This window comes from Vidua chalybeata, chromosome 1 (assembly GCF_026979565.1).
Source record: "Vidua chalybeata isolate OUT-0048 chromosome 1, bVidCha1 merged haplotype, whole genome shotgun sequence".
NCBI classification, from domain to species: Eukaryota; Metazoa; Chordata; class Aves; order Passeriformes; family Viduidae; genus Vidua; species Vidua chalybeata.
The window spans coordinates 152429804-152442984 of record NC_071530.1 but is presented as its reverse complement, the minus strand read 5'-3'; the positions used below and the strand labels follow the sequence as shown (position 1 = coordinate 152442984).

At 54.8% G+C, this 13181-nt stretch overlaps 1 protein-coding gene across 1 annotated transcript in view; it reads right to left on the bottom strand.

The window, feature by feature from the left end:
- Positions 1-13181, bottom strand: part of BOP1 (BOP1 ribosomal biogenesis factor) — a 106431-nt gene that overhangs the window by 6131 nt on the left and 87119 nt on the right. The window contains exons 7-14 of the mRNA XM_053943191.1: positions 9950-10162; positions 8332-8493; positions 8084-8164; positions 7398-7467; positions 6238-6370; positions 4181-4361; positions 2907-3195; positions 2744-2828 (exon numbers count right to left, since the gene is read on the bottom strand). Coding sequence (XP_053799166.1) covers positions 2744-2828; positions 2907-3195; positions 4181-4361; positions 6238-6370; positions 7398-7467; positions 8084-8164; positions 8332-8493; positions 9950-10162 — 1214 coding nt within the window. The remainder of the gene's footprint in view (positions 1-2743; positions 2829-2906; positions 3196-4180; positions 4362-6237; positions 6371-7397; positions 7468-8083; positions 8165-8331; positions 8494-9949; positions 10163-13181) is intronic.

Below are 13181 nucleotides of genomic sequence, written 5' to 3'. Positions count from 1 at the left end.
AATCGGGGCTCGGAAAAACGGGATAAAACACCGGGAAAAGCACCGGGATAAACACCGGGATGAACACCGGGATAAACACCGGGATAAACGGGAATCGGAGCCCGGGAAAACGGGATAAACACCTGGAAAAACACCAGCATAAACACCGGGAAAAACGGGAATCGGGGCTCGGAAAAACGGGATAAACACTGGGAAAAGCACCGGGATAAACACCGGGATGAACACCGGGAAAAATGGGAATCAGAACCCCAGAAAAATGGGATAAACACCAGGATAAACACTGGGAAAAACACCGGGATAAACACCAGGAAAAACACCGGCATAAACACCAGGAAAAATGCCGGGATAAACACCGGGAAAAACGGGAATCAGAACACGGGAAAATTGGGAATTAGAGCTCGGAAAAACAGGATAAACACCGGGAAAAACACCGGGATAAACACCAGGAAAAACGGGAATCAGAACATGGGAAAATTGGGAGTTAGAGCTTGGAAAACCAGGATAAACACCGGGATAAACACCGGGAAAAACACCGGGATAAACACCGGGAAAAATGGGAATCAGAGCCCGGGAAAATGGGAAAAACACCTGGAAAAACACCGGGAAAAACACCGGGAAAAACGGGAATCAGAGCCCGGGAAAACGGGAAAAACACCTGGAAAAACACCGGGATGAACACCGGGAAAAACGGGAATCAGAACATGGGAAAACGGGATAAACACCTGGATAAACACCGGCATAAACACCGGGAAAAACGGGAATCGGGGCTCGGAAAAACGGGATAAACACCGGGAAAAACACGGGGATAAACACCGGGAAAAACACCGGGAAAAACACCGGGATAAACACCAGGATAAACGGGAATCAGAGCCCAGGAAAATGGGATAAACACCGGGATAAACACCGGGATAAACACCGGGAAAAACGGGAATCGGTGCTCGGAAAAACGGGATAAACACCGGGATAAACACCGGGATAAACACCGGGATAAACACCGGGAAAAACACCAGGATAAAGACCGGGATAAACGGGAATCAGAGCCCGGGAAAATGGGATAAACACCTGGAAAAACACTGGGATAAACACCGGGAAAAACACCGGGAAAACACCGGGATAAACACCGGAAAAAACAGGAATCAGAACACGGGAAAATTGGGAATTAGAGCTCGGAAAAACGGGATAAACACCAGAAAAAACACCGGGATAAACACTGGGAAAAACACCGGGAAAAACAGGAATCAGAGCCCGGGAAAATGGGATAAACACCTGAAAAACACTGGGATAAACACCGGGAAAAATGGGAATCAGAACCCCGGAAAAATGGGATAAACACCAGGAAAAACACTGGGAAGAATGCCAGGAAAAATGGGAATCAGAGCCTGGGAAAATGGGATAGGCGCCGGGAAAAACACCGGGAAAAATGGGAATCAGAACCCAGGAAAAACGGGAATTAGCACTGGGAAAAACACCAGGAAAATGGGAATTAGAGCCCCGGAAAACGGGATAAACACCGGGAAAAATGGGAATTAGAGCCCGGGAAAATGGGATAGACACTGGGAAAAACACCGGGAAAAATGGGAATCAGAACCCCAGAAAAACGGGAATTAGCACTGGGATAAACACTGGGAAAAACGGGAATCAGAGCCTTGGAAAACGGGATGAACACCGGGATAAACACCAGGAAAAACATGGATAATGATCCAGGAAAAACTGGGATAACTGCCAGGGAAAATGGGATAATGACCCAGGAAAAACCGGGATAACCACTCAGGAAAAACCGGGATAATGACACGGGATAATGTGGGATAATGAGGGAAAATGTGGGATAACAACCTGGGATAATCTGGGGTAACAGCCCAGGAAAAACCGGGATAAGAACCTGGGATAATTTGAGATAACAACCCAGGATAATTTGGGATAACAACCCGGGATAATTTGGAATAACAACCCAGTAAAATGTGGGATGACAACCCAGAATAATTTGGGATAATTTGGGGTAACAACCTGGGATAATCTGGGATAACAACCCGGGATAATTTGGGATAAGAACCTGGGATAATTTGGGATAACAACTCAGGATAATTTGGGATAAGAACCTGGGATAATTTGGGATAACAACCTGGGATAATTTGGGATAACGACCTGGGAAAATTTGGGATAACGACCTTGGATAATTTGGGATAACAACCTGGGATAATTTGGGGTAACAACCCGGGAAAATTTGGGATAACGACCTGCCTGGGATAATTTGGGATAACAACCCGGGATAATTTGGGATAACAACCAGGGAAAATTTGGGATAACGACCTGCCTGGGATAATTTGGGATAATGACCTTAGATAATTTGGGATAACAACCCTGGATAATTTGGGATAACGACCTTGGATAATCTGGGGTAACAACCCGGGATGATTTGGGATAATAACCTGGGATAATTTGGGATAACAACCTGGGATAATTTGGGGTAACAACCCGGGATAATTTGGGATAACAACCAGGGAAAATTTGGGATAATGACCTGCCCGGGATAATTTGGGATAACGACCCAGGAAAATGTGAGACAACCACCCAGGCTAAGGAGGGAACACTCCCATCCCCACAGAAACCTGGGACAAGCCGGGATTTGCGGCTGCCAGGGAGAGCCGGGACCCCAGGAACGCTCCCAGGACGACCCCGGTGGATCCCGGCGGATCCCGGCGGATCCCGGCGGATCCGGGGAAGCGGCGGGAATGCCGGCACTCACCGCAGCAGCCGGTAGGGCCGCGTGGACAGGTCCAGGTCAAACCAGGCCAGCTTGCTGTCGTAGCTCCCGCAGATCACGTTGTCCCCTAGGGAAAAACCCCGGAGTCAGCGGGATGCCCGGATTCCCGCGGGGGGATCCCGGCGTTCCCGGGGCGATCCCGCACCTCCGGGGTGCACGGCCATGCTGGAGATCCACTGGCAGTTGCTCTGGAGTTTCTTGGTGAGCTCCTGGCGGAGCAGGTTGTAGATCCGCACGGATCGCTGGGAAGCCACCAGGAAGTAGGGCCGGAGCGGGTGGAAGCGCACGCACTGGATCATTCCCGGGCTCTTCCGGAAGGGATTCTGGCTCCAGCGCCGGCTGCTCTGGTGGATCAGCACCTGCCGGCCGCCGGGGTTCCGCACCACCGAGGCCCAGTAATCGCCCTTGCCGTGCCACGTCACCTGCGTCACCGGCTGGGAATGGAAATGGGATCGGGAATGGGAACGGGAATGGGATCGGGATTGGGATCCAGGTGAGATCCCAAAATCCTGACCCTCTGGATCACCACCGAGGCCCAGTAATCGCCCTGGCCGTGCCACGTCACCTGTGTCACCGGCTAGGAATGGGAATGGGATCGGGATCGGGAATGGGATCCGGGTGAGATCCCGAAATCCCAAACCTCTGGATCACCACCCAGGTCTGGGAATCGCCCTTGCCGTGCCACGTCACCTGCGTCACCGGCTGGGAATGGAAATGGGATCGGGAATGGAAACGGGAATGGGATCGGGATTGGGATCCAGGTGAGATCCCAGAATTCTGACCCTCCAGATCACCACCGAGGCCCAGTAAACGCCCTGGCCGTGCCACGTCACCCGCGTCACCGGCTGGGAATGGAATGGGATCGGGATTGGGAATGGGATCCCGACCCTATGGATCATCACTGAGACCCAGTAATCGCCCTTGCCGTGCCACGTCACCTGCGTCACCGGCTGGGAATGGAAATGGGATCAGGAATGGGAACGGGAATGGGATTGGGAATGGGATCGGGTTTGGGAATGGGATCCGGCTGAGATCCCAAGATCCTGACCCTCTGGATCACCACCCAGGCCCAGGAATTGCCCTGGCTGTGCCACGTCACCTGCGTCACCAGCTGGGAATGGAATGGGATCGGGAATGGGATCGGGAATGGGATCGCAATTGGGATCCGGGTGGCATCCCGAGATCCTGACCCTCTGGATCACCACCAGGGCACAGGAATTGCCTGGCCATGCCACGTCACCTGCGTCACCGGCTGGGAATGGGAATGGGATTGGGAATGGGATCCGGGTGAAATCCCGAAATCCCAAACCTCTGGATCACCACCCAGGTCTGGGAATCGCCCTTGCCGTGCCACGTCACCTGCGTCACCGGCTGGGAATGGAAATGGGATTGGAATGGGATTGGGAATGCCGATCCCACCTTGTCGTGCTGCACCAGCAGCCGGATCCCCTTCCCGCGCTCCTCGGGGCCGGCCGGGATCCACCGCACCGGCTGGATCCGCTCCTCCTCCGGAGCTTCCCAGGAATCCAGGAGCTGATCCGTGGCCGCCACCAGCAGCCGGTCCCCAAGGCCCGGATTCACCAGGAGCACCTGCTCATCCCTGGGGAACGGGAAATCCGGGATCAGGGGGAACCCTCTGGGATCGGGGAATCCTCCCCAGAAGCAAGTGCTCATTCCCAGAGAATGGGAAATCTGGGATCAGGGGGAAATCCAGGATCAGGGGGATCTGGGATCAGGGAACCCTCTGTGATCAGGGAATCCTTTCCAGGTGCTCATCCCTAGGGATTGGGATCAGGGGGAATCTGGGATCAAGGGAGTTCTTCCTGAGCCCCTCATCGGGTGGGATGGGATCGGGATTGGGACCGGGATTGGGATCGGGATTGGGATGGAGATCTGGACATGGTGGGGGGGGATTTGTGGGATCTGCCAGGTGCCAGGACATTCCACAGGGAGGGAATAATGAGGGAAAAGGAGGGAACAGGGTGGGAATATCAGGAGGGAATAGGGAGGGAAAACGGATGGAATTAGGAAGGAATAGGGAGGGAATGAGGAGGGAAAATGCACGGAATAAAGTGGGAATAATGAGGGAATGAGGAGGGAACTGGGTGGGAAGAAAGGAGGGAATGAGGAGGGAATAGAGTGGGAATAAGGGAAAATGCAAAGGGAATGGGAAGGGAATGAGCAGGGATAAGGCCAGTGCTGGATTTGGCCATTCCAAGGTGGCCGGGATTGGGATCGGGATTGGGATCGGGATGAGGGTGCCCCAAGCTCCAGGCATGGCATGAACTCTCTCTGGCAGAAGATCTGGGATCTCCAGAGGAAAATCCAGGAGTGATCCCTGGAAATTATCCTAGGGGAAGGAGCACTGGGGGAACTCACAGACACGGGCCACCAGGCAGATCCTGGCATTGGGATTCCAGGGAAATCTGGGAATGATCCCCGGGAATGAGCCCTGGAGGAACTCACACAGCCACCAGGCAGATGGAGGGGTTGGGATTCCAGGGAAATCTGGGAATGAGCCCCAGGAATGAGCCCTGGGAATGATCCCTGGGAAGGATCCCTGGGAATGACCCCAGAGGACTCACACAGCCACCAGGCAGATGGAGGGGTTGGGATTCCAGGGAAATCTGGGAATGATCCCCGGGAATGAGCCCTGGAGGAACTCACACAGCCACCAGGCAGATCCTGGCATTGGGATTCCAGGGAAATCTGGGAATGATCCCCGGGAATGAGCCCTGGAGGAACTCACACAGCCACCAGGCAGATGGAGGGGTTGGGATTCCAGGGAAATCTGGGAATGAGCCCTGGGGAATGATCCCAGGGGGAACTCACACGGCCACGGCCACCAGGCAGAGGGAGGGGTTGGGATTCCAGGGAAATCTGGGAATGATCCCAGGGGAACTCACACGGCCACGGCCACCAGGCAGAGGGAGGGGTTGGGATTCCAGGGAAATCTGGGAATGATCCCTGGGGGATGATCCCAGGGGGAACTCACACGGCCACGGCCACCAGGCAGAGGGAGGGGTTGGGATTCCAGGGAAATCTGGGAATGATCCCAGGGGAACTCACACGGCCACGGCCACCAGGCAGAGGGAGGGGTTGGGATTCCAGGGAAATCTGGGAATGAGCCCTGGGGAATGATCCCAGGGGGAACTCACACGGCCACGGCCACCAGGCAGAGGGAGGGGTTGGGATTCCAGGGAAATCTGGGAATGATCCCTGGGGAATGATCCCAGGGGGAACTCACACGGCCACGGCCACCAGGCAGAGGGAGGGGTTGGGATTCCAGGGAAATCTGGGAATGATCCCTGGGGAATGATCCCTGGGAATTCATACAGCCACCAGGCAGAGGGAGGGGTTGGGATTCCAGGGAAATCTGGGAATGATCCCAGGGGAACTCACACGGCCACGGCCACCAGGCAGAGGGAGGGGTTGGGATTCCAGGGAAATCTGGGAATGATCCCAGGGGAACTCACACGGCCACGGCCACCAGGCAGAGGGAGGGGTTGGGATTCCAGGCCACGCTCTTGACCACGGATCCGACGGGAAGCGTGCGGAGGCAGCGCGCCGTGCTCACCTCCCAGAACCGCACCGTGCCGTCGTCGGAGCCTGCGGACACCGACGGCGAGAATAACGGGATAACGGGAGAACGGGATGACGGGGATGGGATAATGGGATTGGGAATGGGATAATGGGAATGGGATTGGGAATGGGAAAATGGGATTGGGGATGGGATAATGGGAATGAGGATGAGATAATGGGAATGGGAGATGGGGAGGGGATAATGGGAATGGGATTGGGAATGGGAAAATGGGATTGGGGATGGGATAATGGGAATGAGGATGAGATAATGGGAATGGGAGATGGGGAGGGGATAATGGGAATGGGATTGGGAATGGGAAAATGGGATTGGGGATGGGATAATGGGAATGGGATTGGGAATGGGAAAATGGGATTGGGGATGGGATAATGGGAATGGAGATGGGATAATGGGAATGGAGATGGGGAGGGGATAACGGGAATGGGGATGGGATTATGGGAATGGGATTTGGAATGGGATAATGGGAATGGGGATGGGAATGGGATAATGGGAATGGGATCATGGAAATGGGGATGGGATAATGGGAATGAGGATGCAGAGGGGATAATGGGAATGGGATTGGGAATGGGATAAGGGGGTAATGGGATAATGGGATGGGAATGGGAATGGGAACAGGACAGGAATGGGATGGAAATGGGAATGGGGATGGGATTGGGATAACAGGAATGGAATTGGGAATGGGATAATGGGAATGGGGTAACAGGATTAGGATTGAGATTAGGAATTGGGATATTGGGATAATGGGAATGGGATTGGGAATGGGATATTGGGATAAAAGGATTGGGATAATGGGATTGGGAATGGGATAACAGGAATGGGACTGGGACCCCAGAGCAGCTGGAACAGCTCCGGAGTTTTCCAGAGGCGCCGCAGGATGGGGCCAATCCCAGGATCCCCCCCAGAGCCGAGGTTGGGATTTTCCAGACGGGGAAAGCCCCGATCCCAAAGCTGGCCCCGGAGCAGCTCCGGGTGGAGCGGGGCTGTGGATCCATGGGATTTATCCCGGGAATTCCTGATCCAGGGGCGGATCCGTACCTGACACCAACCACTGCCCGCTGGGGGAGACGCTCAGGGTCCGCACCAGGCTGGAATGGCCGTGGTAAATCTGGGAAAAAAAACCGGGAATGAGGGAGAATCCCAAATCCCAGGAGCTCCCTGGCAGCCTCCAGGAGCTGCTCCGGAATCCTCGGGAAGGAGGAGGAAGTTGGGATTTTGGGAAGGGAGGAGGAATTTGGGATCTGGAGGGAGCACGGCCAAGGCCACCCCATCCCACATCCCCAGGGATGGGAATTCCAGCTGGGAATGAGGATTCCAGCCCTGAATTCCAGCCCTTTCCAGGGGAATGTTCCCAAAAACCCCAACCCGAGGCCGTTCCCCGGGTCCTGTCCCTGTTCCCTGGGAGCAGATCCCACCCTGGATCCCCCTGGATCCCTTCAATCCCGCTTTTCTCTGGGATGAGCCCCCCAAGATCCCTCAGCCGCTCGCAGGAAGTTCTCCGGAGCCTTTCCCGAAAATCCCAGGGAACAGGGGGATCCTTCCCAGCCCCATTTTCCAGGAAATCCCGGGAACATTTCCCAGAGCCGCAGGAATTCCAGCTGGGATCAGCCCCTTTTCCCAGCTTCTCCTGGGAATCCTCGGCCTCAGTTTCTCCCCTGCTTCCTGAGGCCTGAAATCCCAGAATTCCACCAAATTCCAGGGGAACATTCCCGAAAATCCCTCACCAGGGCCTGGGTGGTGGGGAAGGGCTGCAGATCCCTCGGCCGGGGAAGTTTGGGAATGAGATCCTCGGGATCCACGTTGACCTGCGGGATGGACACCACACAAATCCCAGCTGCTCCCGACCCTCCGGAGCTTCCCGGGAAGCCATTCCCAGCTCCGGCCGGGAATTCCCGGCATGGGCGGGAACGCCGGGCCGGCGTTCCCGGCCCCGCATTCCCGTTTTTTTTTTCCCGGGATTTGGGATGCCCACCCGCATCTTGCGCTGCCGGGGGCACAGGTAGAGGTCGAGGCAGCGCTCGAAGCGCTCGTGGATGAAGCGGGAATAGGCGGGAACGGCGCGCAGGCTCCGGAATTTCTGCGGGATGAAGTTCAGGCGCCGCTCGGCCGGCTCCTGCTGCTCCCAGGCCAGCTTCTGCGGGAATTCCGGGAGTGGGAGCGGTGGGGATGGGGATGGGATAATGGGGATAATGGGGATGGGAAAAATGGGAATGGGGATGGGAGTGGGAATGGGAATGGATCCAACTGGGAATGGGAATGGAATGGGAATGGGATTGGGAATGAGGGTAGGATTGGGAATGGGAATGTGGATGGGAAGAGGATGGGAATGGGAACGGGAATGGAGATAGAAATGGGATTGGGAATGGGAAAAATGGGAATGGGGATGGGAATGGGAAAAATGGGAATGGGGAAAATGGGAATGGGGAAAATGGGAATGGGGATGGGAATGCGATTGGGAATGGGAAAAATGGGAATGGGATAATGGGAATGGGATTGGGAAAAGGATGGATCCAACTGAGAATGGCAATGGAATGGAATGGAATGGGACAGGAATGGGACGGGAATGGGATGGGAATGAGGATGGGATGGGGAATGGGAATGGGGATGGCAATGGGAATGGCAGTGGGAATGGGGATGGGATTGAGAATGGGATTGGGAATGGGAAAAATGGGAAAGGGACTGAGGGTGGAAATGAGGATGGGATTGGGATTGGGATTGCAAATGGGAATGGGAGATGGGAATGGGGATGGGATTGGGAATGAGGATGGGAATGAGAAGAATGGGAATGGGGAATGGGAATAAGGATGGGATTGGGAATGAGGATGGGATTGGGAATGGGATTGGGAATGAGAAAAATGGGAATGGGAATGGGAATGGGATTGGGAATGGGAAAAATGTGAATGGGACTGTTGATGAGGATGAGATTGGGAATGTGGATGTAGATGGGACTGGGAATGGGACTGGGAAAATGGAAATGGGAACAGAATGGGAATGATGGGGCTGGGATGAGGATGGGGATGGAATGGGAATGGGAATGGGAATGGGAATGGGAATGGGAAGTCCTGGGCTCGGGAAGAGCCCTGGGTTGGGATCACTCCCATCAGCAGCTCCTTGGCCAGGATTTTCCAGCCTCCTCATCCCATCGGGATCTTTCCATCCTCATCCCAATGGAGCTTTCCCACCCTCCTCATCCCACGGGGACATTTCCACCCTCCTCACCTTTTCCACCCTGATCCCGCTGGAGCTTTTCCCACCGGGATTTCCCTGCCCGTTCTCCCCCCCCATCCATCCCCTCCGGATTCAAATCCCACTCCAGGGCCTCTCCCAGTTATCCAGGGACACCCCAATCCCTGGGGAGCGACCCCAAATCTCCCTTCATTCCACGGGATCCTGGAATGCTCCGGGTGGGAATTGGGAGCTGATCCCATTCCATGGGCAGCGACAATTCCCGGAACTCATCCCCGAGCAACCCCCGGGATGAAGCATCCCACAGATTCCCTGGAAAAGCCCTTCCAGACTCAACGTGATCCCCCCAAATCCCCTCCACGGAGCAGCCCCGTGGGACCTCCTGGAATTCCCGGCGTTCCCACCTCCTCGGGGCTGAGCAGGAATTCCGGGGGGGGGTTGTAGGACTCGGCGTGGCCCGGCAGCGGGATTTTGGGAGCGGGGACGTGCATCTTGTGCCGGCCCAGCACGGAGTTGGGATCCTCCTGCGCCCACAGGTCGTAAAACGTGGGAACGTTTTCCTTGGGCTTCCGGGGCTGGATCCAGCCCATCTTGATGGCGTGGACCAGCTTGGAGACCTGCGGAGCATTCCCGGGATTTGGGGAGGGGCCGGAGGAGAGTTTTCCATCCTCCTCATCCCACCGGAGCTTTTCCAACCTCCTCAGCTTTCCATGGATCCTCCTGATCCCATCTGGATCTTTCCAATCTCCTGATCCCATCTGGATTTTTCCATCCTCCTCATCCCACCAGGATCTTTCCATCCTCCTCATCCCACCGGAGCTTTTCCAACCTCCTCAGCTTTTCACAGATCCTCCTGATCCCACCTGGATCTTCCCAATCTCCTGATCCCATCTGGATCTTCCCAATCTCCTGATCCCACCAGGATCTTTCCAAGATCTCCTCACCCCACCAGAGCTTTTCCAGTCTCCTCAGCTTTCCATGGATCCTCCTGATCCCACCTGGATCTCAATCCATTGGGATCTTTCCATCCTCCTGAGCTTCCCATCCTCCTCATCCCACCAGGATCTTTCCATCCTCCCCATCCCACCGGAGCTTTTCCACCCTCCTCAGCTTTCCATGGATCCTCCTGATCCCACCTGGATCTTTCCAATCTCCTGATCCCACCTGGATCTTTCCATCCTCCTCATCCCACCAGGATCTTTCCATCCTCCCCATCCCACCAGAGCTTTTCCACCCTCCTCAGCTTTCCATGGATCCTCCTGATCCCACCTGGATCTTTCCAATCTCCTGATCCCACCTGGATCTTTCCATCCTCCTCATCCCACCAGGATCTTTCCATCCTCCCCATCCCACCAGAGCTTTTCCACCCTCCTCAGCTTTCCATGGATCCTCCTGATCCCACCTGGATCTTTCCAATCTCCTGATCCCATCTGGATCTTTCCAAGATCTCCTCATCCCACTGGAGCTTTTCCACCCTCCTCAGCTTTTCACAGATCCTCCTGATCCCATCAGGATCTTCCCAATCTCCTGATCCCATCTGGATTTTTCCAATCTCCTGATCACACCTGGATCTTTCCATCCTCCCCATCCCACCAGAGCTTTTCCACCCTCCTCAGCTTTCCATGGATCCTCCTGATCCCATCAGGATCTTCCCAATCTCCTGATCCCATCTGGATTTTTCCAATCTCCTGATCCCACTGGGATCTTCCCAATCTCCTGATCACACCTGGATCTTTCCATCCTCCCCATCCCACCGGAGCTTTTCCACTCTCCTCAGCTTTCCATGGATCCTCCTGATCCCACCTGGATCTCAATCCATTGGGATCTTTCCATCCTCCTGAGCTTCCCATCCTCCTCATCCCACCAGGATCTTTCCATCCTCCTCATCCCACCGGAGCTTTTCCACCCTCCTCAGCTTTTCACAGATCCTCCTGATCCCACCTGGATCTTTCCAATCTCCTGATCACACCTGGATCTTCCCAATCTCCTGATCCCACCAGGATCTTTCCAAGATCTCCTCACCCCACCAGAGCTTTTCCACTCTCCTCAGCTTTCCATGGATCCTCCTGATCCCACCTGGATCTCAATCCATTGGGATCTTTCCATCCTCCTGAGCTTCCCATCCTCCTCATCCCACCAGGATCTTTCCATCCTCCCCATCCCACCGGAGCTTTTCCACCCTCCTCAGCTTTTCACGGATCCTCCTGATCCCACCTGGATCTTCCCAATCTCCTGATCACACCTGGATCTTTCCATCCTCCTCATCCCACCAGGATCTTTCCATCCTCCCCATCCCACCAGAGCTTTTCCACCCTCCTCAGCTTTCCATGGATCCTCCTGATCCCATCAGGATCTTCCCAATCTCCTGATCCCATCTGGATTTTTCCAATCTCCTGATCCCACTGGGATCTTCCCAATCTCCTGATCCCATCTGGATCTTTCCAAGATCTCCTCATCCCACCGGAGCTTTTCCACCCTCCTCAGCTTTTCACAGATCCTCCTGATCCCATCAGGATCTTCCCAATCTCCTGATCCCATCTGGATTTTTCCAATCTCCTGATCCCACCAGGATCTTCCCAATCTCCTGATCACACCTGGATCTTTCCATCCTCCCCATCCCACCGGAGCTTTTCCACTCTCCTCAGCTTTCCATGGATCCTCCTGATCCCACCTGGATCTCAATCCATTGGGATCTTTCCATCCTCCTGAGCTTCCCATCCTCCTCATCCCACCAGGATCTTTCCATCCTCCTCATCCCACCAGAGCTTTTCCACCCTCCTCAGCTTTCCATGGATCCTCCTGATCCCACCTGGATCTTCCCAATCTCCTGATCCCACCAGGATCTTTCCAAGATCTCCTCATCCCACCAGAGCTTTTCCACTCTCCTCAGCTTTCCCTGGATCTTCCTGATCCCACCTGGATCTTTCCAATCTCCTGATCCCACCCGGATCTTTCCATCCTCCCCATCCCACTGGGATCTTTCCAATCCCCTCAGTCCATTGGGATCCTTCCATCCTTTCCAGCTTTTCCATCCTTCTCATCCCACCAGAATCTTCCCAATCTCCTCATCCCACCCAGATCTTTCTGGTGTCCCCATCCCACCAGGGCTTTTCCAATCTTCTCATCCAATTTTTCTTTCCTTTCCAACCTTCTCATCCCACCAGGTTCTTTCCACTCTCCTTATCCCACTGGGATCTTCCCAATTCCCTCAGCTTTTCCGCTCTCCTCATCTCATCGGGATCTTCCCAATCTTTTCATCCCGCCAGGATCTTCCCATCCTCCTCAGCTTCTCCCTTCTCCTCATCCAACCAAGATCTTCCCAGTCTCCTCATCCCACTTGGATCTTTCCAGTCTTCCCATCCATCCCACCAGGCCTTTTACATCCTCCTCATCCCACTGGGATCTTCCCGCCCTCTTCAGCTTTTCCATCCTCCTCATCCCGCTGGGATCCCATTGGGATCTTTCCATCCTCTTCAGCTTTTCCACCCTCCTGATCCCACCAGGATCTTTCCATCCTCCTCATCCCACCTGGATATTTCCATCCTCCTGATCCCACCAGGATCTTTCCAAACTCCTGATCCCACCAGGATCTTTCCATCCTCCTCATCCCACCGGGATCTTCCCGCCCTCCTCATC